The 25,682-nt window shown below is 36.8% G+C and overlaps 2 protein-coding genes across 2 annotated transcripts in view; both read right to left on the bottom strand.

The window, feature by feature from the left end:
* The window catches only part of LOC145765718 (uncharacterized), a 1,283,504-nt gene that overhangs the window by 75,942 nt on the left and 1,181,880 nt on the right, over window positions 1-25,682 (bottom strand). The gene's annotated exons all lie outside the window — the stretch shown is intronic.
* LOC145764715 (uncharacterized) lies at window positions 1,248-23,016 on the bottom strand. The gene is made up of 9 exons (XM_082576376.1): window positions 22,012-23,016; window positions 21,691-21,792; window positions 18,295-19,614; window positions 17,254-17,346; window positions 16,999-17,088; window positions 15,198-15,266; window positions 1,867-2,132; window positions 1,440-1,625; window positions 1,248-1,351 (listed from the first exon to the last, which is right to left on the bottom strand). Exons 1-9 carry the CDS (start codon window positions 22,073-22,075, stop codon window positions 1,298-1,300), a joined length of 2,244 nt encoding a protein of 747 aa, XP_082432502.1. The 5' UTR covers window positions 22,076-23,016; the 3' UTR covers window positions 1,248-1,297.

A 25,682-nucleotide genomic window follows, 5' to 3' on the forward strand; every position in this document is an offset into this window, starting at 1 on the left:
CTTCTTTGGTTACACATTCAATCAATCAATCATTTTATTTTTCGTCATTAACGCGTCCGGGACAAAAAAAATACTAACTATAAAAATCGATATAAACCTACTAGCATGTTAATGAACGGGAAAAGGTGGCAAAACCTTGAAAGATTTAAAACATGCCTGAATGAAAAATTGTGTAGTAGGCTATATATCAGTAGTTAGCACGGCCACAAAACCCAAAACATTTAAGAATAGCTATTTAATATTTTTAGTTACTTATAGGCTACACAACGAGGCAAAACTGTGCTTCATGTTACGGTGTCGTTTCACTTTATAGCCTGGCTAGCGAGCCGCAAGTTGTTTGATTCTGGTGGCGAGTTGAAGTCTTACGATATATATTTTTCTTTGGTTACACATTTAAGGATAGGCGTCCTAAAATCTACTTAAAAAGGGGCTACTACCTCTAAATACCGATTGCTCGTGTTGCAAGATGTTTTCAAGCAAAACTAGTATTTATCTATTAAAAGTCGGTTCTAAATGAAAAAAACAAAGAAAACAACAATACCACAACTCGTAGGTGGCGTAATTTTTCTGTGACAACGAAGCAAAAGTAGTCCGATTTTGCAATGAAAATCGCAAAGCTGGCAAATCTTACAAGTTGTCAGGCAATGTCGGCACTTTTAGGGATTGGCAAACATTTTAAATGGTTATTGCATCATGTTTTCCCTCACCTTAATCGGCAAAACTAGACCGACTGAAATGGGCAACCCTGACAATAACTACTTAACTGTACCTCTTAGCAGCGGCGCGCTAATGTTACTCTCACCGAAAACAAAAGTTCAATTGGTAAAACTAGCCCGAATCGAATAGGCAACCCTGACAACGGGTATTTAGAGGAAACGCTTGCAGGTCTCTAGTTTAAAAAAAGTAGTTCAACCTGGCAACACTTTTAACAAATAAACTGATTTGTCGTCGCCTCCAATGCAGCTCAGCTCGAAGGTTACTTTTAGGTACAACTCTTATTGAAATTTAATAAAAAATCTATTCTGGCAACACTGTTAACAAATAACTTCATTGGAATTCTTCATTGAAATTATTTCATAAAAATTAATAAGTTAAATAAACAAACTTACTTTTGTTGATGTTTATCGACCTCAAGTTGAAGAACATAAACAAACCTTGGTTTGATAATATTATAAACATTTTTGTTGATATTACGTCACCTGTTGCAAACAAGCAGTTTGTTGTATTTTTAACCCAACCAAACAAAATCACTGGATAACATAATTTTATTATAAACATCAACAAATAAATAAAAGCATCATTGATACTTGTGCTTGAGGGGACGACCGATGCCAACCCAGATCTTCAACTTCTGTAAAAGACAAAGCGAATAATTGACGTTGATTTAATGTTGACACAACTAATTGTTATAACGTTGATACAACGTAAAAAACTCTCACTTTATTGTTCAACCGATCCAATGCTTCTTGTAGCTTGGATCTTTCCTCCATGTTTGGATCTCTCCCTCTCCACCCATCTCCATCATCGAGGGAATGCCCCATCACAACTTTCTCCTCAACTTTGTGGAACACCTCGATGACGTCATCCACAGATAGGTGGTTGCCTTGGAGACTCATCCGAACAATCTAAACACAAATTAATTATGACGCAACAACTAACCATAAACAATTTATTTATGTTGTGACTTTTTGTTTATTTATTTTATTTTGACAAAAATTGTTGGAAAATGATTAAAAGTGGAAAATAGAACTTACTTTATGAAACTTGTTGAAGCTCAGACGTTAAAACAACGTAATGCGACGTTGAATCAACGTAACAACTGACCAAGAATCAATGTGTTGGTTATAAAAGTTAAACATGACTCACGGATCCAGGCATCGATTTGATCGCCTCCTTCCATGGAACGAATCGATTGGAATTCATATTGCATAAGGACAGATCAAGGAATCCAAGTCGCGTTGGCATCAACTTGAGGAATGACGTCACAGCATGGAAGTCATTTTGAGTGTAGGAGGATTTCATCTTTATCCTCCCTCCATTAAAATGACGTCCTGCTGTGACTGTCACTTCCAAGTCGTTGCCTTCCCGCAGGATCTTGCTGATGTCGATGATGGAGCGACGATCTTTGTGATCTAACAATGCAGGAATAATATCAATCAATATTAACTCGGCTAACCAGTGGAGGAAACAATGTTATTTCAGGAAGAGGATATAAAGAGTAGATGGGAAGAGTATGTCACAGAATTATATGATGATGATAGAACATGTATGCCTGAAATTACCAACAATGAAGGAGAAGAAATATTGATATCTGAAGTTGAGAAAGCCATTCAAGATCTGAAATGTAATAAAGCTGCAGGAAAGGACAACATTTATCTAGAAATGCTAAAAGCACTCAATGGCATAAGTTTAAAACGCATACACAAATTATGTAATGAAATTTATATGACTGGATTTATACCTAAAGAAATGAATGAAACTGTTTTTGTCAAGACTACCAAAGAAATCCAAAGCAAAGAACTGCAGTGACTTTAGAACATTAAGTTTGATCAGTCATGTATTGAAAATTTTGTTGAGAATAATTTTATTAAGAAATGGAAAAACTATTGAGAATGAGGTTAGCATGACTCAAAGTGGATTTATAACTGGTAAAGGAACACGAGAGGGTATACTTAATCTCAGAACAATTTGTGAGAGTTACAATGCAGTAAATAAAGATGTATATGCATGTTTTATTGATTATGAGAAAGCATTTGATAGAGTTAACCATGAGAAACTGATTCACTGTTTGTCCAATATTGGTATGAATGGCAAAGACTTACGTTTTATTATCAATTTGTATTGGAATCAAAAAGCATTTATTCGCATTGTCTAAATTGTCATTTATTTGTCTAAAAGAATTGATATCAAGCGTGGAGTACGCCAAGGATGTGTACTTTCTCCATGTCTTTTTAATTTATATACAGAAATGATTTTTCGACCCATTGATGATATGAAAGGGGTAAAAGTTGGTGGCTTCAACATAACAAATTTACGCTATGCTGATGATGCTGTTCTGTTGGCTGAATCACAAGAAGATCTTTAAGAAATAGTGGACAATGTAAACTCAATTGGTAAAGAATTTAATATGAAAATTAACGCTAAAAAGATCCAATCAATGATAATCTCAAAATCATCAGACACTCCAGTACTCCAAATTATAATTGACAATGAAATAATACAAAAAGTAAAATCGTTTTCCTATCTTGGACACTTAATAACTGAAGATGGGAGGTGTGACCATGAAATTTTGAGACGGATAGAAATTGCAAGAACTACATTTGGAAAAATGAAAAATATTTTAACCAATCAAAAAATTCTATATCTGGTCAACCCTACTATACAATTCTGAAACTTGGACAATGTCACAAAAAATGGAGAAACGGATCGATGCTTTCGAGCTCTGGACATACAGGCAAATGTTAAAAATTTCATGGAAACAAAAGATCACTAACGATGAAGTACTCTCCAAATTCAATTCAGACCAAATTGTCTTACAAATAGTAAAAAGAAGAAAATTGAAATATTTCGGACACACAATAAGGCAAAACTCATTACAAAGATCATTGATAGAAGGGAAGATAAACGGTAAAAGAAATAAAGGCAGACCAAGAATGATTTGGACAACATTCTGATTTGGACAACATTATCGGCAGCCGTGGCCGAGTGGTTAGCGCGTTGGGCTCGCAGTCGAGAGCCTGCATGTTCGACTCCAGCCACCCGCACTTGCTGTTGTTTCTCTGGGCAAGAAACTTTACGATAATTGCCTCTACCCAGTGATCGATTTCGAGTAATGGGTTGTACCAAATTTAAGTCATAAGTAAAGTAGACAACCGGAAACAGACATTGCTGTCGGCTGCAGCGTGGGTCAGGTGTATGTCGGAAGGCGTACACCGATGCATAGTGCTCAAGTCCGCTTTCCCGCAATGCACGATAAAGATAAACAAACAAACAAACAAACAAACAACAAACATCACAAAATGGACCAAATTAAACTATGAAAATGCAGTACGAACAGCTCATGCTCGAGAACAATGGCGCATTGTATCCAACCCTCCATACGAGGAAGGAACATAATGATGATGATGAACCAGGTTTGTAGTCTAAAACCACAGTTTGGTTCTAACCATAAAATAATCAAACATTGAACACAACTTGTTTACTAAAGAACAAAACATTGATTCATTTATATCGCAAACAAACATATAAACAAATTATTTTGAACAAAACTTTCAGGTTTGAGTCAAAGTTCTAATTTAAAAATAACCTGAGTAGACTTTTGTTAACTGGTCACAGAAGAGAACGTTTGGGAAGGCAGAGATCTTGTGGTGGAGACATCTTCTCCACCACAAGATCTCTGCCTTCCCAAACGGGCACCCCCGCCGACTGAAATCAAGACACCCATTCGTGCCAGCCGCTCGGCTTCTGATCAACGAAGCTGACGAACAAGACATCTCTGCGGCTACTTGGGCGGACCATAAATGGCATTCTGAATGGAGGTCAAGCACCACCAGACTCCATTCATTCATCCCCGACGCCGACACACGCCCCATCGGCCTGACACTACAGAGACAGGCATGGGTGCGCCTCAACCGTCTCCGTACGGGCGTCGGGCTTTTCCGCTCAACCATGCACCAATGGGGAATGGCTTCTTCCTCCTCCTGAGAATGTGGTGCCGAGGAACAGACCGCAGACCACATCATCAATGACTGTACCATCTTCAAGCCACCTAACGGAGTGGAAGGTCTGCGCGTCATGGATGATGAAACTAAAGACTGGCTGCTCTCTAGCAGCCTTCCAGTGTAGTCCGGGAACATCGTGAATCTGGGGTGGTAAAAGGATAGACCCTCGGCCCCAGAAGCTCAGACGACGACGACGACAAGCTGGTCACAAAATCACAAGTTTTGTCTTAAACGGCTTCGAAGTTTTATCAAATTAGGTTAAAATACTTAGGCTAGCTTCGCAGGTGGAAACTAAACTTTTGTTGAAACATTAAACTAACCAGAGCTTGCAAATTAAAATAAACTTTGATTTCTATTTCAATAAATCTTCGAAGTAGGGGAAGGTCGGGTTAGTGGGGCCACTTTTTGCATTTTTTTTTTATATGACTTGCTTTCATTTCTTCATTCACAGTGCTTTACATCCTACATATATTAAGCAATATCTGTAGGAAGTATAAGCCTTATCGAACGACGACAACCGGGTCTACAGGTGTTTAAAAACTAGTAGTCAAATGGCTCAACTAACACCACGGTGAGGGTTAGTTGAGCCACATTTTTATTATTGAAAACACAAATTTAACCATGTTTCTTTGCCATGCCTTAGTTTATATTTGAAGTAATAATATCAATATATGGCAACAGGTTAACAATTGTTCCAAGAGTCGCTCGTAACTCAATGTGCACATAATAATGAAGGTATTGCTACGGCATCTAAAATAACACCATTTTATTTAACCTTGACCACGTTTATGTGCCTTTGTTGAGTTTTGTGTAGTTCAAAGAGATTTATTGAACCGTAAACAGACTTATCCAACAACTGCAATCTATGTGAGGTGTGTGGAGGTATCGTAAGCAGTAGCCTAGGCTATAATGCCGTTTTCACGTGCATAATCAATCGCTAGAAGGGAAATGAGACACTCCAAGAACGAGTAGCCAAGTATTTCATTTCCCAGTGATCAGCGGGTGCAGCAAAAATATGCTTGAGATAAGCTAAGAATGCATCCTCGTTTATTCAGCCTGTTCGTGTAGCATGACCAATAGATACAGGTGGAGCTCCTTTAACAAAATGACTGCCAAGCCTATTTTCCAAAATTCAAATGCGAACTTGCAACACTTTTCGAGTGATAATCTTTAAAGCTGATTTGCAAGACTTTTGATGTGTTTTGCCAGCTCTGCTTTCATCTGTAGGGGGAATACCACATGACTTCTGGAAACAGATGCATAACCAAAGAAATCCATGTCCAAAGAAATGGTTAGCACGTTTGTCTATATGCCTTTTAAGAGTTGTCCTGTCGCAGTTGAAGTCTTTAGCATAGGCCCGAATGCTACTCCAACTCTGAACAGCAACAGAAGCACGTTCTAAAATATTCAATGGAGTCCTTTCAAGGTTTGTCATAGTTTTATACACCCTCAGCATGGTTTCTTGAACATAATATACAGTAGAATTCGCCTATAACGGCTTCGTTTATAACGTCAATTCGCCTATTACGTCACATTTCGCTCGGTCCCGGCAGAATTTCTATCTTTTACGTGCATTGTAGTTCGGCTACAACGGCATCGCCTATAACGTCAATTCGCATATAACAGCACCCTTTATTGGTCCCCAGACGTCTTTTGTTCGTTTATAACGTCACTTGAAGCCATCACCTTCACCACGAACGGTCAGTCTTTTAATCCAGTTGGCGCTGCTGCTTGCAAAATGTCTTCCCTTTATTTTGCTACGTCGTTCGCAGCAGGGGCTTTAATTAACTGAATTAACTTTTCTCCCGCGTGAAAAACTATCACCTGTAAAAAGCAGCTCTACAGCTGACGATCCTGTAGAAGCCGTTTCAACCCCAGTAGAAGCCCTGAAGTCAATTAGACAACTAGACCGATACTTCCGAAGTCACGACGATAGCGAGCAAATCCTACATTATTTGGAAAAAGCTGAACGCTATGTGGTAGAGCAGGGGTTCTTAAACTTTTTGAGCCGCGCCCCCCTTTGATGTGCCATCCAAACTTGCGCCCCACCAAACTACAAAATTAGCAAACATTAAAGTGTAATAACTACAGGAATTTATATTTAGCTTTCATCAATGTGAGGGATGTAATTGTTTTTCGGAAACCAAAAGTTTAATTCGAGGCTTTGTAGCTGATAATGCACACTTCAGATCGGCTTCACAATCAATAAGTTTGTTTCGATGTTTTGTTTTTATGTTCAAATTGTAGAAAGGCCACTTTCGCACAGATAAGTGGACGAAAACGGAAGAAGTGTGCGCATCGCCACGCTACCCACTCCCTTGTATATGTGCAAATGTTTAACCCAAAAATGAGTTAGTGGCATTGCTTCATAATCGTCTTTTGCAGTGGAGTTACACTTTATTTCCAAGAATTCCTCTTGCAAACCGTCGGGAAGAATGTCCTCGTTAGCACGAAAGGGATTTCTTGTCATCTTCCATTCTGGAAGGTCGGTGTCACCCAAGTCTGGGAAATAGCGTTCGAATTCTTGTTTCAAAAGCTCACCTTCCAGTTCAAGTTGCTTTTTGTCAAGTGCAGTATCTAGGTTGGTAAATGAAGCTGCATTTCCTATTTGTATTCGGCGGTGCCACAACCCCAGCTTTGCCACAAATGCTCGAATGGAATCATAGCTATTAATCCGGTTAGTATTTCTGCCCTGCAAGAGCAGATTTAAGTTATTGAGGGCCTCGAAAATGTCCACGAGGTATGCCAACTCCAGCTGAAACTTCTCTGATGAAAATGGCAGAAGGAGATCTTGCTTCCCATGAGCTTCCAAAAATAGCATCAGTTCATCTCTCATTTCATACACGCGGGCTAACTGATTACCTTTCGATAACCAACGAACAGATGTATGGAAGAGGAGAGTCTCATGGTTCGAATCCATATCCTTGCACAGCTTGGTAAACAGTCTCATATTGACGGCACTGGTTTTGACGAAGTTGACGGCTCGTATGATTACTGTAAGCTTATCTTTCATTGCAGCTGGTAGAGTCCTGGAGGCCAGAGCCTCACGGTGAATCACGCAGTGAGATCCAATGGCATTGGGACTTTTTTGCTTTATCCTGGCAATAAATCCACTTAGTCACACGCGTTTAGTCACATAGTTTGACATCGCTCGCGCCCCCCTTGTGAACCTTTGGCGCCCTCCAAGGGGGGCGCGCCCCACAGTTTAAGAACCGCTGTGGTAGAGGAATCCGTGTCAAAACCTAAACAGCTGAAGATCAATGCCTTTTTTGCTAATAAACAATGAACTTCTCTACTACTGTATGTAACGAGCTGTATTGCGCAAATTTCCTCTATCTTTCGTTGTAGGTTGGTTTTTTAAACAATTTCTTTGTTTACTGTATTTTCTGCGTAACTTTTGTCAGTTTGGTGGAACACAGTAGACCTGACTAGATTATACACCTCTTTCTTTAATCAAAAGACAGTTTTGGAATAGTTTGCGGTAGTTTGTCTATAACGTCAATTCGGCTATAACGTCAGTTTTTTGCAATCCCCTAGAGGTGCCGTTATAGGCGAATTCTACTGTACATAAAAGGGTTAGTTGAGCCACTGGCTCAACCAACACCGAAGGCAGTGGCTCAACTAACACCTTAACTATACCGCCATGAAAATGTTTCAAATACACGTCAAGGCGCACAATGCCACTATTTATTCAGAACGTAGCTTATTTGGTAAGCTTCCAAATAAATTAAATGAAACTGTCTCAGTAACCAAGTATAAAAAATTATTATTGGACTTGCCTTTAATTTCAGAATCTACTTTCCAAGGTCAAAACACAACTTTTTAACTTCAGTATCACATATATTATCAATCGTCAACTCAAACCAGACGCGAGACCATGCGATGAGAAACTTTAAGATCACGTGATGACAAAATGTGGTTACCTCACCACATTTAAGAATTAAAAGGGGTGGATCAACTAACCCAGTGGCTCAACTAACCCGACCTTCCCCTAACTTTAGAACTTGGTCATGAAAATTTCCCAATCAGCCATTTCTTGCTGCAGCTCAATCCAAGCTTCTGCTTTCTTCAAACTCAGAGGACACGAACAGAAACAAACTTTGAAGCTATTGTCTGATGAAACCAAGCAGAATGATGACAGAATTGAAAGCTGAAACCAACTATTTCTTGCTGCCACTGAATCAAAGCTGATCCCTTCTCTTCAACGACTGAAAACAAAATGGCTGTCGCCTGCAGATTTGGGCGGGACTTTTTTTGCAAGATTGCCAAACAAAATTAAATTGAAAAAATAAATTAAATCGACAAACAGTAGAATATATTTGTAAAGCTAAACTAGTTCGAAAAAAAACACACAATAATTTTAGGTTTTATTGAAAATAACTAAAATTGAAGATTTAATTGTAGCCTAAGTTTCAAAAATCCGTCCATATTTTAATAAGGTAAGATTAAACTTACGATTAAACTACAATGTTGGCAACTCTTGTAACAACCACAGAAATTGTCGTCTGCAGCTTTGCGCGCGATTTCTGCAAAGAGTTGCCCAAAAAATATATATATATTTACCCAGAGTAGCAACTAGTATCCGAAAATTTATTATTTTAATTCTTGATTGAGATTTGTTGAAGTTAAACCTTTTTTAGATTTCATGTCATAAATATTGAATTTGATGTTTTTAAGAAAAAATTTACGTTTTTCTAGTTCAGTAGGCCATAGCTCTTGAAAAAGCTTTAAACATTGTTCTCTAGAGCAGCGTAGACTACTATTCATTTATATTACAATTTTGGTAAAAAGGTCACTTTCTTCAACCACAGACATATACACAACCAAGCAACCACACGGCATTTAACATAATCCATTAAAATTGAACATAAACTATAAGCTACAAAGGTTTTCGGCCATACACACGTTAGCCCTTATCAAGTAACAACAACAACAAAATAACTGCTTATCATATCTACAATGAAAATGAATAACTGATCTAAACACTGAATTGAAAAACGAAATGCAAAATGAAACGGCTGAGCATAGGAGAAAGGCACATCACATGGCGTTTAAATTACGCGAGGCAAAGACGCATCATATGACGCATCAAGAAAAGACGTTGAGTAAATAAGAAGCGCCTGAGGCAACAACTGTGTATTGAGGCGAGGATTGTATGATTTTATTAGCAAAGCCTCTTCGATTTTAGTGTCGAATTCGGTGGAACATTTACGCATAATTCTAAACGACTCCAAGGATGGTTTGTTATTTGAACATGTTTGACAATCGAATATGTGATCTTTAATGGCACTTTGCTTGTTCAAATTAGTTAAATCTAAGTGCTCCCTCACTCTCGTGGCCAAATGCCGCGTAGACATACCGATGTATGTACAATTCGCGTCATGCGAACAAGTGAACTTGTACACGGCATTTGAACACAAATAGGAGGGAGTCCTAGATTTAAGCTGAAAATAATAGCCAACTTCGAACGTTTTATACACAGGAACAATATCCACGTATCCACTTAGATTTAACTAATTTGAACAAGCAAAGTTTGAAAAACAAAATTTGAACAAGCAAAGTTTTAAATATTCTCTTGTGTGTGGTAAAGTTTAATTGCCCTTGTTACAAGCTTTAATTGAAGTTGTAGGCCTACATTGTACAGTCGGCTTTCATTTTCTAGTTTCGCAGCTGACTCGATGACTGATATAGTCTTTCGCTGCTTCCTGTCTGTTGTGGAATCTAGATTGTTATGGTGCTGTTTTATTCATATTGTTTATAATTGTACCGTACTACTCTCGCAACAGACAAAATAAATGTTTTCACTCTCTCAAAAATATTCCGGAGTATAAATTCTGCAAGTATGAAGTTGAAACAGAGTGGATGAAACTTTTTATTGGAAATTACTATTATTCGATTGTTTACAAGTTGGTTACCATTATTTTATCCATTCCAGTAAGCATAGCCGTAAGAGACCAAATCATTTTGGGGGGGCAGAACGTAAATTTTCCCAAATATGCACGCTTTTATAGAAATTGCCCAAATATAATGTATGCGGTGCATGATAACAGTGAAAAACTAACATAACAAGATCACCAGCTAGCTAGAATTTCTTACCAAAGTACCGTAATCAAGATAGAACAACTGAATTCATCTTTGAAGATACCTTGCTTGTGCATTGCTCGATGCTTCTGCACTTTGGCATGGTAGATTGGTAGGTAGGAGTAACAAATAGGCTATTGTTTTACACACCACAAATAACAAACAACCCCACTTAAATATTGGATTAGTTGCAAATTCCTTGGATTGCAAAAATAACAAACAGATTTTGGACCAAATTAAACCGGACATATCCCTAGAAGCTAGAAATTATAATATTTTGCCAGCTTGCATGGAAGGTTTTAAGTTTGGAAAGCTTTGAAATAAATGAATATATTATGATTGGTTTGAGATTATATATTTCAGCAGTAGCATTTTAAATGTTGGTGAAGTTAACATGACACAGTTGCATAAACAAACTAAATATTTTATTTTTTGGCTGCAACTGCATCATTTTAATTTGGATAGTTTTACAAAAGTAACCAAACAAAGCTAAGCAACACCACAACAATAACATTACATTTAACAAGTATAACATTTTTTTGTTAAATGTTGTGGTGTTGTTCAGCTATTTCGGCGGCAGTGGCCGAGTGGTTAGCGCGTTGGGCTCGCAGTCGAGAGCCTGCATGTTCGACTCCAGCCACCCGCACTTGCTGTTGTTTCTCTGGGCAAGAAACTTTACGATAATTGCCTCTACCCAGTGATCGATTTCGAGTAATGGGTAGTACCAAATTTAAGTCATAAGTAGAGTAGACAACCGGAAACAGACATTGCAGTCGGCTGCAGCGTGGGTCAGGTGTACGTCGGAAGGCGTACACCGATGCATAGCACTCAAGTCCGCTTTCCCGCAATGCAGGGTAAAAATATGAAAAACAAACAAACAAACAGCCAGTGTTGTACGCGTCATTGAAATATATTGACGGCGTCAGCGCGAATTGCCTAAAAACTTGACGGCGTAAAGTACTGCGTAAGCTCTTAAAGAAATTGACGGCGTCAGCGCTAATTTCTAGCGCTATATTTTGCCAGCGTCTTATAAAACGGAAATAGCTCAACCATGTTTAGGCTAACAATAGCTATAAATAAAGAGCAGGTAGGCCTATTATGTTTTGAGACTGTATTGTAATTAGCTGCTTAGCTTATTAGTAGGGCCATTTTAATTTGACTTAGCCTAAAAAAAAATTGTTGACTTTATTTTTATCAAATTTTGACTTTATTTTGACCTAACGAAACTGCTTATTTACAGAGGGTAGGCCTACAGTTCTTTCTTGAATTGATACCACTTACCAAAACATAATATTTTGTCGATTTCAGACCCAAACGTAATACTTTGTCGAAAAGTCAAGGTGTTTTATGGATTATAAAAAGTTCGTTGTGTTTTATAGCGATAGGAAAATCTCCACTAATCTAACTTTTGCTGAAGACAGAAGACGATTTAGCTTGCTTTATAGGCATTTTTGTATTACAAAATGTCAGTAGGCTATTCCTAAAATCAAAACTGTTGATCTTCGAAAAGACCATATTTGTGAAGAGAGAGAGTTTTATAAAAATTATATAACGACGTAACAATGAATAAACAAAGGACAATTTGCGATAAAAGTTACTGCTGATCCGTGGTCATTGTGACACGTTTCCTGCTTTTATGGGTTAATATGGTTTAATTGTGTCGCAGTTCCTGATTTGCAATGCTTCCACGAGGATTTTGACAAAAATTACTCTCTAGAAACACAGAATTAAGTTTGTTAAAAGCCATAATTTGACAAATTTCGACTTTATTATCAATTTTGACTTTATTTTGACCTATAAACTTCTTAGAAACAGTCCCTTAGGTGCTGAAAACAACTTTATTCTTTGATTTGTGGATAAACGAGGTCATTAAAAAAATTTGACTTTATTGACTTTTGCGGGCCCTGCTTATTAGTTATTTCCTTGCAGAAAAACAAGCATTTCAAAACGTTTGTCTGACAATCTGCTGCGTTAGGGACGCATATTGTCCTTTCCAAGTGAAAACATGCGTTCCATAGCATCGCTGGTTGGTATTGGTGTGTTGTATTTCAAAACCAAGACTTGAAAACGTTTACTCGGAAAGGTATCACTGTTCCAAGCGTGCTGTGATAGTTTAGCATGTATAAATATTTTAACGAGGTCCACTGCACCAATATCGCTCTTTTCAAGGGCATAGAGCTCTTGAAATAAAGTATTTTCAACGTCCGCGATGCCATTCATGGATTTTTTGCTTTCTGTCTCTGATCCCTCGTTCTCAATACATGGGTGATCACCATTTGGCGAACTTCTTCCGCGTGTATTCCAGGGAGCCATTCCAACCAACGCAAAAGCCGGTAATTCGGATGAGTCGCGTTGGCCAGAATACATTGTGAAACTCTTATTGTGTAACGAGATTTTCCATGAAAAAAAATGACGCATAGCGCTTGACGCTTAAAATCGGCAAAATAGTTGACGGCGCTATCACTTCCGTCAACTGAAAAATAAATTGACGGCGCTAGCCTCAGCGTCAACAAAAAGTTGACGCCGTCAAATGACGCCGTCAATTTGACGGCGTCAACGTACAACACTGCAAACAGCTATGTCTGTTTATGGTTGAAAAAGTACTGTAACCTCTCCACCCGAATGGTTTTATGAAAGTATTCAGATTTATATACAGTCATATTTTGTAGTTGCCCAAATCAAGATGATGCATTTATGGATATTATGACAAAAATTAAACACTATATGTAAATTTTGATGCCGAGGCAACTTCATCATGCCAATTTGGGCAGTTTTATAAATAGAGTACCGTATGATCAGATAATATCTTATTTTTTGTTGCCCAAATCTAAACAATACAGTTATGTAAATGGGAAAAATTAATGAATTTGTTTATTTTGGGGAATCTGCCTCACGGTAATTTGGGCAGTTGCATAAACAGACTAATCAGTTTCATCAGATAACTTCATGTTTTCAGCTGCCCAAATCAACACGATGCATTTGTGAAAATTATTAAAATTAGCTTTTTAGCAAATTTTGCATTTTGATTTGGGCAGTTTCACAAAAGTATTAGAGACATATTTTGGTGGCTGCCCAAATTGGCATGATGCAGCTGGTTAAATGCATTTCGTACTACAGTTTGATCACCATGCAATGCAATACATCAATACGGGTGTGCCAAATGAAAATTTTGCGGCACATTTCTTGTGCAAATAAGAGGCTGTAGCCTACTTAGTTTGATAGATAAAATATACTAATTTATAGTTTTTCTTAATTCATGTAATTTTGTAGCTTTTCATACAGCAATTTTTGCCCTAATAATTGCAAGATTTTTCCCGGATTCGCGACGTTTTGAAACAACAGAGGGACAGCTGCCCCCCTGCCCCCTGGCTCGTACGGCTATGCCAGTAAGTAAGTCAGTTGCGAATGTGTTGCTCTCTCTTGTATCAGCATAGTGGACCCATGAAAGATGGCATTACTGCACTGTTTTAAAATCGGCAGCTTAAATTTCGCTCTCTAGGTTCAAAACTAAAAATTTGTTTTATAAAAAAAATCTAGGCTTGAGGACACGTGAAGTTTAGTAAAATTGAAAAGATTATTTGTTTGTTATTACTCTGATGGAAAGATTTTCAAAATTAATTAAGAATTTGCAAAGAAAGTGCAATTTGAAGGTGGAATAGAAACTGAAGACAAGTTGCAGGTGTAGGCCTACAAGTGGAAAATGAAATCATTTTAAAAAAAGTAGCTTATTCTGCACAGAAATTCAATTAATCGTTTTGAAGTAAAACTTTAATTTGTACTAAATGTTTTTTTTTTATAACGAAGTTGTCACTAAAATCAAAAATTAACTGGTAGCCTACGCAAATTTTTATAAACAGTGCTGCCAGACCTTTTGGATCATTTGTAGCGAAATTCGGTTGATAAATATTGGTTTACTTTTGTAACTTTAACTTTTTTCACAAACAAACTGTTAAAATTATGAGGCTTTCTTCTTAATTTGCTTTTGAGTACATGTTTTAATTTTTTATCACCTCCTCGGCCTCCTTTCAGTGAAATAATAAATGCATTTGAATCGTCAAACTGTGCTTGTTTAATGATTTTTGTAAAAATTTTACTTGTATTTAATTTATCAAACTTTATGCAAAAAAAATAGTACGAATTTTTTAATAATATTTAATTCTATCTCACTTTTTTTTTCTAAATTCATACGGTCGCACTGAGACGGGTTGTTGTGACTTTCACCATGACGAATCTTTGTTTTATGACTTCACAATTTTGTTTTTATTTGAGTAAAAACCTTCAAAATAAAATATTCTGGAAATTTGTAGCTACTGTACTTACATGTTTTGAAATTTATAATTTTTTGATATTCATTGTATTGAAGTTTTAGACTAGCTTTAGGCTACTTTTACTTACCTGCAGCAACTTTCCGGGTTTCTTTCAGCAATTCCTTAACAAATAGTTGCTTTTTCTGCATTTTTTCATCTAAAATATAAAAAACCTGTCATTAAAATAATGATTTGTAAACGTCGCTTTGATAAGGTAGCAGGACTACAGTATATGCATTTATTTTAACTCTTAACTAAATTATCAAATGTTATTAAAATAAAGCAAATGTTACCAAATTGCAAATGCATCTTCATAGAAGTTTGTTTCAGTAAATTTCCAGATAATTTAGTGGTGAATATTCTGCATTTAATGATTTGTTCTAATGGGCCTCAACAATGCAGAACAGGTTTGTATGACATACGGCTGCAAAATTGTCAGCTCGATAGCTCAGTTGTTCAGCATCGACTAAGTGTACGAAGAAGCTGCAAGATCAAACAAAGCTGGTTCGACTCTCGGGGTGTGAGCTTGAGGAATGCATTTCAAGGACAGCTCTCCATTCAGCTGCACCAAGTTCATGGATGAAATACTTGACAAACAACATTTTTTTTGTCAAACTTGGTAACCGGGCATGCGTCAGTGGTTCAAAGCTTCTACTAGTATGCAAAACTGCCAGGATTACGCTCTCAAAAAATCTTTCTCAGTTGGCGGATAAAGATTACACAACCACTCAATGAAATCCTATAATGCAGCATTCGAAATGATTTATATTTGACACAATTTTGACAAAATATATTTTCTTTGCAATCTATGTTTTGACTCTCGTTGTAATATTTATTTATTACTTCGACTTGATTACATTGAGTTTGTTGTTTTTGTCACTGTCGCAATCCGCTTTAAAGTCGATGATCTTTAAAATTTATGACAAAGTTGTTTTAATGCGTGATGAGTGTTCGGTGTTTCAATTGGGCTCGTAACCTTAATTTGCTGAATTATGTTCAAAGGCAATTTAATTCTGTTAACAATTCAGTTATTTAAGTTCTGTTCAATGAGCTTGTGGGCAATAAAAAATTTAGGGAGGCACTTAGTCACGTACTACCCCATTAAAAATCGAGAAAAAACATATAAATTAACTTCCTTTATGCAAATGTTTTTCAATCGCTTTGCACGTTCAACCTCATTTTTATTGACCTAATCGACTGCATTTGGCACATAACGTTTCAGCAGTGGATTTTAGGGGTAGAAACGTTTTATGTGCTTCGTTAAAAACAAAGACAATAATGTAATATTTCAAAGTAAACCCATCGCCCATTCAACCACTTAACATTTAAAATGACCTATTTCAGTGTTTATAGACGTATGAGCTAAAATGTGCCTTGTACAGTATACTACGCATAAAGGAAGGCTTGGACACCTCAGACATTTTAAATTCAACTGTGAAACGACATAACTTTTAAAAAAATTAGTAAATTAATTATTGCAGCCCTTCTGTGGTAGGAAAGAAAAACTCTTTTAAAAAGTAACTGTGTAACTTCAATTTTAAACTTAAACTTGTACGAAAAGTTTTTAACAATTTTATATTATCATATTATCAACATTTAATTTTAATATTGAATTTATACATGGGAACAAAACCAACAACAGAAAAAAGTGGAAAAACTGGAAAAATTTAAGGCGTGCATATGATGTAAACTTAAAGCAAAACAATGTTAACTTATTATGTAACTTAAACAATGTAATGTAAACTTAATATATATGTATGACTTTAAACATAAATATGACTTTAAACATAAATATGTAAATCAAAGTACATTTAAACAAGGCCATCAAGCATGACATTATGTCAACAATATGTTTATTGGAATATTTATTTGTTATAAGATAATATTACCAGAAGAACTTGGTTGGTGGGAAGACGATGGCGTTTGTGATGAGGTAGATTCATCTGAAGGACCTTGGTTAATGGCAGTGCTCGATAGATCTGTAAAAATGAAACATCATGTTGAAACATAAGATTAACGAAATTTACTGCCATTGAATTAAACGTTCAAGCCGATTGTTGGAGCTATAAACTTCACCAGGAACGGAACTAGCAATGATTAAAATTTTAAGCACACAGTGACAATCATCTAGTCGGTAACCCTACTTGAAGCAATTTGTGAAGACGAAGTTGGTAATTGCGTCAGTGCTGACGTAGATTCCACTGAAGGACTTTGATTCATTGCAGAGCTCGATAGATCTGCAAAAATGAAACACGCTGTTGAAAAAGCAGAATGAATAAGTTTCTTGCTCTTGATATAATGTTAGTGATCATACAGGCTACAATTGGCAGCAGTGGCCCAGTGCTTAGCGCGTTGGGCTCGCAGTCGAGAGCCTGCATGTTCGACTCCAGCCACCCGCACTTGCTGTTGTTTCTCTGGGCAAGGGACTTTACGATAATTGCCTCTACCCAGTGATCGATTTCGAGTAATGGGTAGTACCAAATTTAAGTCATAAGTAGAGTAGACAACCGAAAACAGACATTGCCGTTGGCTGCAGCGTGGGTCAGGTGTACGTTGGAAGGTGTACACCGATGCATAGCGGTCAAGTCCGCTTCCCCGCAATGCAGGATAAAGATAAAAACAAACAAACAAAATCTTCCTCCACTATGAAATACACTGCTCTGAAGCAGCGGCGTGGTTGAACTGTTTGGAAATAAAGATTGTCGGCACATGTGGACGATCGCCTAGCCCAGTGGTTAGTGGTTCACTTTAGTGGTTACCAAAAGTAATTTTACTTGTAGCAAACAAGCAAGCTAGCACATATTGCTCATTGTCACAAGACAATCGCAAAATATCCAGCTTATATTCTTACTTGAGGCAATTTGTGAAAACGAAATTGATGATTGCGTCAGTGTTGACGTAGATTTCATTAAAAAAAGATTGTTAACTGCAGAGCTCGATAGATCTATAGATTTGAATAAAGTTTTGTTGTTGGTGTAATAATTATTATATAAAATGACATCAAGTCTCAAGGTTTTATTGGTCAACTAAAATTTGTTTGAGGAGGATAAATTATTGCAATGATTTTTTTCTCATAAAGTTGATAAATCGTATCTTAACTTATTATAATGAAAGAAACGCAATGATATAATTTTTTGGTAATTACAGTATATGATGAATAGTCTGCAGATAAAATTTACACTTACCTATTTTCATGATCGGATCCAAAAGGAGTCCAGCAGTAAATTGGACAACAACAGACCAGTGACCCTTCATTAAGTTATTTAGAACAAATAATTTGAAATCTGGTAATGACATTTCACGGCAGATGTATAAAGCACTGAAGTATTCTTGGAAGGTCTGGTGGCTAAAATAGAAGCGTTGCTGCCCTTCCAGGAGTGCATATTCTCTGTTTGCTCCTGTTAGAGTGACGACAAGATCTTGAACTTTCTGACTGGTGAGACTTTCTTTTATAAGATCGTCTGTTGTGATTAATACGGTTCCTTTTTTTGTTGCTTCATATGCGATTTTGGAAAGTCTGATGACAATATCATAAGATGTGGAAACGGCATGTGTAGAGGTTTTAAGGTTTAACAATACAGCATGAAATATCCTAGTCATTGTGGATATATCATCAATTTGTGACGAGCCAAGAGATGCTCTCAAGTAGAGTTGCAGCATCAGAGGGTTGTGGCACATTGATGTTAAATGTGGAGTTTTTATTGTAAGGTTGTTCCAAAGAATCTTAAATTGTTGTTGGTGGTTTACTAAAGCGTAAAATAACGTTTTCATGTTGTCAGACGTCAGATCACGAATGAAGTAAGTGCTTTTGGGTCGACATCTCTTTGGAATATAGAGCATAGCGTGTGGTCGAGAAGTGAACATCAAGTGACAATTGTCAAGAAATTTTCCCAAACAAAGATTCGAAACAAGCTCCCAATATTGAAGTGGAGTGTCGTAGTTGGATTTTTTTACATTTTTGTTCAGGGTCCAACTCACCTGATCAAATCCATCTAAAATAATGAAGCAGTTTTCTGGATTGGCTCTGATCCATTCAAAAACAGAATGCTGTTCATGGTCGTTTAAGTTGTAGTTGCAATCTCCCAGTAAAAACTCTTTCAATGATGATTGTTCGTTGCAGTCATTCATGTCCATAAAAAGCTTCCTTAGGACAAGGTAGTTTTCGCTTTGAGAAAGGCGTCTTGCCAGGCGTTTCGATAGAGTTGTTTTTCCGGACCCAGGATATCCGATAACCGACACAAAACTGTTCTTTCGAATATCAGAAACTAATTGATCGATTGTTACTGCTCTGTCAGATCCGAATACCTCAATTTCTTGACTTTTGGGATTGTACTTGTCATCATGAGGAATGGACCTTCCTCGGTAGAAATCAATTTGAACCATTTCAGGATAAATTTCTGGAAAACCTTCTGAAGAAACTTTAAAATTGGAGAGATCAACATCATACTTGGGATGATATTGTTTGCAAGTTGTTTTTTGGAGTTTTTTTAATTCTTGTTTTGAATCTAAAAATCAGAAATGAAAATGTTTGCCAAAATTATTTGTGAAATTGTAAGACGACTGGTTTTGCTAGAAACCTTACTTGATAGATTTTGAGTGACTTTTTGTTCAACAAAGTGACTTAAAAGTTTAATAAAGATTCCAAACATATGATGCTAAGTACAATGAAGATTCTAGTTTAACGTCTAATTTCTTGCACAGTTCAGTTAATATATTTTCAATAGAATATTAAAAACCTTTGTGAAGGATTTTGTTAATTGTAAGCTAAACACAATTTTAGTAATTTTAACAAATCACCATGTTTCAAAACAGGGCTGTTCGAAACAAAATATTTTGTTTCTTTGAAAGGCGAAATTCAATTTCTTGTTTTCGTTTCGAAATAATTTTGTTAGCAAAAAGTTTCGTTTCGTTAAACAATTTTGTTTCGTTATTCATTCCGAAACGAGAGGACACACATAAAAATTTCAGAATGGAATTTACAAAAAGAAAACAATTCAGGTGTCGAAGTAATCTTGCCCCATCGCAAAAGTTCCATAGGCTACCAGGAATACCCTACCGATCGGCATCGTAAAATGAGGGAATGTACAGTTGTACACGTATTGCACACGTAGAGCGATCTAACGATATCAGGAATTTCTAGAAGTATGGGATGTAAAACTACCTGCTCAGAGTAGGGTGCGTTATGCAAAAGTCTTGTCAGACTTTTTTAGTTAAAATGATATTTTTGGTTGTATCATGAGTAAACGAACCCTAACCCAAAACTTTTAAAAGTTTTAAACAATTAACACTTTTACTAGTTGTAAACCTGGATACAACAAAAGGGACTTTTGGTGCTAATAACATGTTGCAATAACTTCATCTATAGACATTGCAACTTAAAATAAAAGGAAAAATTCAATAAAAAAATCACTGATGTAAGAATTTGAAATCTACTTGTCGATAAATTGATTGTGTTGCGTAGCAGGAGCTCATTAAGTAAATTCGTATTTTCAGGCTGTAGCTAAATTCCTTTGAACAGCAAACCTTTCTAAAAATTGTCGCAAAAACAAATTAAATTTATTGAATTTTACAAAATTTTGAACAGATTTAACTACAAAGCAACGGTATACTTCTGAACTGACCAAAAATAGAAAAAAGGGATTTAAAAAGCATCTAGCAATACTGTTTTATTACGTACACTAGCCTACTCTGAGTAGGTGCATTCCCATCACGTACAACTAGAATTCCCTAAATGATACGCAATTCGCTCTTAATTTAACACTTCTGTAAGTAAACCTATAGTTATTGTGACGATATACTGTAAATGTCTTAAACAAGAAGTTATGAACTTCAAATTCCCATTAGGCCAAACCTCACTGCTTTAGTTACCATTCCTTGTAGTGAAGACTTTAGGAGATAAACTGCTGACTCTTTTACGCGTTTGTAGGGTACGTGTTACACGTTTATGCTGTTTCTTATTTTAGTTAAAAAATTAAGTTTAGAAATATTTTTGAAATTTTCAGAAAAAACTTCGTTACAAAATTTTGAAACATTTCTTTTCGATAGAAAAATATTTGTCATGATTTCATTTCGTTTCAAATTATGTTTCTTTGTGAAAGATTTGGTTTCGAACAAAACATTATTTTGAACAGCCCAATTTGGAAACTAAATTATGTTTGAAAAAATTTGTAAAATTATTGAAATAAAACTCTTTTTCATACATTGTTATTGCAACAAACAAGTGACTTTATAGTGTGTTTTGTATCATTTCAAACTCGTAATAAAAGTAGCGATATATTTTGCTAATTGTTATAACATTTTGCTGTAGGCCTATCTTTTGAATTTCCGTTGTTACAAAGATTAAAAGCATGATGCTGATTTGTTGTTGAATAGCTTGGCATGGTTAAAGTTGATGATGAAGCAAGATTCACTGACAATTAAAATTATTAATACAAATTTTCAATTAAAATAAGGCAACATAGCAACTGTTTGCAAACTGTTTATGTCTTTCATCATTAAGCTCAATGCTCTGATGCTTTAACAACCGAGCAATTATTACCATAGTTATGGAAAATTTTCAATCAAATACAAACAGTACAAACCTTCATCTCCAGATGGATCACAACTTTGCTCTGGTAAATTGTAGATCGTTGTTGTATGAAACTGCCGCTTGTCAACATAAGTCAGTTGTTGCTGAGCTTGTCCTATAAGAAAACTTATTAAATATTGTTTTGACAATTAATATGTGAGCCTTGAATTTAACGTAAGAAGACGTCGATGGCTTGATGTCGGGATCATGGAGGTTGTAAGTTTTGTTCTCTTTTAGTAAACTGAAGCAACATATTTTAAAATGTGTAAAATACGTAAAAAGCAATGCTATCAAAATTATCAACATGTTAGAGCAACCACCAAATCAAACTCACCTTCATCCATCACTTCCTCACTTGGAACAACTGCAATTCCTTCGTCATTGTTTGAGAGAGACATGTTTTGTAATTTGTCGAAGTCGACAGAATTGAATATTAAAACTTAGCAGTTGAAACTACAAAACACAATTGCAAGTGATTATAATGTCGCTCCAGTAACAACGTAAAAGGCAAATCAGGCAATTATAAAGTTTGATTGAACATGTTTTATGGCGACAAGCCACCTTGCTTAGCATCCAATTTTACAAACTTGTTTAATGTTAGTCACACTATTTGTCTCATCTAAAGCCTACGCTAGGGGTTGAAGATTTAGGTTGAATGGATGGAAGGCAAGGAAGCCAATTAAAACACAGTCGCATACTTTTGAGCGGTATCGAACCGGCATCCTATTGAGCGTAGTACCAGAGCTCCCACCACTCGGCTACGCAACCGACACATTGTTGCTCTAACTCTGAATAATTCTCACCAATTGAACTAGAAACATAGCAATAAAATTTAACTTTACAGTTTTAGTTTGACCTTCCCAGGATTCGCATCCAGGTGTACAAGTTGTCGACTGTGCAGAAACGCTCAACCGCTTGCGCGTTATAACCGAATGATCACGTGAGCGACCAGGAAAACGATAAAAAAAAATTAAATGTTCTTGATGAAAAAAGTTTTTAACTCACAAGCATGAACGAAAAGACGCTTTGTTTATTTGAGTCTTTGTTTACGTTGTTTCAACGTTGGTAGACGTTGAAATGGTTACTAGTTTTAAAGTTTAAGAAGTTTAAGAAACCAAAGCTTTTTATTCAGACTACTTCCCTCTTCACAATCAACTATAAAATGAGAAATAAAACTTTCCATATTGCTATGAATTTGAAACAAAGATTAACGCAACAAAGTTTGCATGAAAAGAAAGTACTGAAACATTGCAAAATTTATATTTTGAACATTCCTAAACGAGAGTGAAAAACGTTGCATAGTTTTAAACAAAAGAAAACATGTGGAGATGATAATTTCTTTGCGTATCATTACATTGGCAAAACGTGCCTTTGTTGGCTCTGACGTTGAATAGTTAAACATTGTTTCAATACTCATCGAGTTCAGGCAGCTGTGTGTCCTGGAAGGATGTTCTGAGGCTGAGTGATAGAACATAGGTTCAAAACCCATCGAAATCAGGCAGCTGTGTCCTGGAAGGATGTTCTGAGGCTGAGTGATTGAACATTGGTTCGATACTCATCGAAATCAGGCAGCTGTGGCCTGGAAGGATGTTCTGAGGCTGAGTGGTTGAACATTGGTTCGATACCCATCGAAAGCAGGCAGCTGTGGCCTGGAAGGATGTTCTGAGGCTGAGTGGTTGAACATTGGTTCGATACCCATCGAAAGCAGGCAGCTGTGTGTCCTGGAAGGATGTTCTGAGGCTGAGTGGTTGAACATTGTTTCGATACCCATCGAAATCAGGCAACTGTGTGTCCTGGAAGGATGTTCTGAGGCTGAGTGGTTGAACACTGGTTCGAAACCCATCGAAATCAGGCAGCTGTGTGTCCTGGAAGGATGTTCTGATGCTGAGTGATTGAACATTGGTTCGATACTCATCGAAATCAGGCAGCTGTGGCCTGGAAGGATGTTCTGAGGCTGAGTGATTGAACATTGGTTCGATACTCATCGAAATCAGGCAGCTGTGGCCTGGAAGGATGTTCTGAGGCTGAGTGGTTGAACATTGGTTCGATACCCATCGAAAGCAGGCAGCTGTGTGTCCTGGAAGGATGTTCTGAGGCTGAGTGGTTGAACATTGTTTCGATACCCATCGAAATCAGGCAACTGTGTGTCCTGGAAGGATGTTCTGAGGCTGAGTGGTTGAACACTGGTTCGAAACCCATCGAAATCAGGCAGCTGTGTGTCCTGGAAGGATGTTCTGAGGCTGAGTGGTTAAACATTGGTTCGATACCCATCGAAAGCAGGCAGCTGTGTGTCCTGGAAGAATGTTCTGATGCTGAGTGATTGAACATTGGTTCGATACTCATCGAAATCAGGCAACTGTGTGTCCTGGAAGGATGTTCTGAGGCTGAGTGATTGAACATTGGTTCGATACTCATCGAAATCAGGCAGCTGTGTCCTGGAAGGATGTTCTGAGGCTGAGTAATTGAACATTGGTTCGATACCCATCGAAATCAGGCAGCTGCGGCCTGGAAGGGTGTTCTGAGGCTGGTGGTTGAACATTGGTTCGATACTCATCGAAATCAGGCAGCTGCGGCCTGGAAGGATGTTCTGAGGCTGAGTGATTGAACATTGGTTCGATACCCATCGAAATCAGGCAGCTGTGGCCTGGAAGGATGTTCTGAGGCTGAGTGGTTGAACATTGGTTCGATACTCATCGAAATCAGGCAACTGTGTCCTGGAAGGATGTTTTGCTAAAACACACATCAAGAAGAGAACAAAAAAATTTACCTTCTCATCCACAACTACTTGACATAAACCTAAAAACAAGAGAAAGAAGTGATCAAGAACCAAACTTTGGTTTGCTGGTTCATCAGAGCAGCCATTTGTTTAATATAAAGACGCATATTGCCTAGCAGGGTTTCTATACGATTTAAATAGTTTGATGAAAGTAAATAGTTTAGAGTGGCAACTACCGTCTCTCTTTTTGTATATTACAAAATCTTGTTGCAAGATTGTTCCAACAAGATTGTTTGCCACAGAAAACATAAATGCCTTTTCTTGAATTCCTGAAACCCAAATGTCGCTTTTATGTTGAAACCGTGCCATAAAATTACACACTAGTAAGTGATTTACTGTGCTAGACGCAAAGAAGGAGATTTTGGCGTCAAACTCCACCCATTCAGTTTGATATCCCGATTATGTTTTGAATTTGAATGTTTTGTTATTTGTTATGGCTTTTGCATAAGTTTCTTTCTATTTTTCCTCGTCACCGAAACCTAGTCATGTTTTTACTGTAAACGAAGAAGTGAAAAGGATATGTGGATTGATTGGTACTAACATGCAAATTACTAACAGTTTGGCCAGACGAATCCATGTTTTTATTGTTCATGAAGGTAGAGCGCTGTTTGCAGTAAAACTGGGCTATTTGTATTATTGATCCAGGGTGGCCATTGATGTGATTAACCGGACTATTGTTTATTGCTGACAAATACAGGTGTCTAGTTTTCAGTAAGCTAAGCTACAGTTTCCACCATTCATTGGGTCTACTCGCTTTCATTTTATTCAAACTAATTTGGATTAATTGTTATGTGCACTTTGTTTTTGATGTTGGTTCAATATCGAGGAGTTTTTACACTGCGACACACTTAGAATTGGAAAAACGAGTAGGCCTAGCATGAAAGAATAGTCGCGGGATCAATGTTGGGTTTATGTTGGATAATTGTTTAGTGACTTAGCAAATTTTCAAAATGTTTCAAGAATTTTTTAAGCCGTCTTTGTATTCTACTGTGCAAACTAAATGATGCGTAAAATTGAGTTCAAGTCATCAAGCTGAGCAAAAATATTTTCAGTGATTGCACGCAATAATTGTGGCATCACCGAGTAGCTGTGGTAATTCTATCCCGAGTTGTTTGTTTAAAAATATTTTCTTTTCAAAGATCGTTTAAAAGAAGAAGTTTTAAAGAAGCGAAACGGTTTTTAACAATCACTTTGAATTGCTGTACTCCCTTAATATGTTCACGAATTTT

This window comes from Aplidium turbinatum, chromosome 2 (genome assembly GCF_918807975.1).
Source record: "Aplidium turbinatum chromosome 2, kaAplTurb1.1, whole genome shotgun sequence".
Taxonomy (NCBI): Eukaryota; Metazoa; Chordata; class Ascidiacea; order Aplousobranchia; family Polyclinidae; genus Aplidium; species Aplidium turbinatum.

Bases quoted from the DNA above. Each gene is read 5' to 3' on its own strand.
- LOC145764715 (XM_082576376.1), bottom strand. From the start codon at position 22,075: ATGTCTCTCTCAAACAATGACGAAGGAATTGCAGTTGTTCCAAGTGAG. The intron at 19,615-21,690 runs GTTTGTACTGTT...TCTGATTTTTAG, and splicing joins TGATCCATCTGGAGATGAAG to ATTCAAAACAAGAATTAAAA. The intron at 2,133-15,197 runs GTAAGTAAAAGT...CTGCATTGTTAG, and splicing joins AACCCGGAAAGTTGCTGCAG to ATCACAAAGATCGTCGCTCC.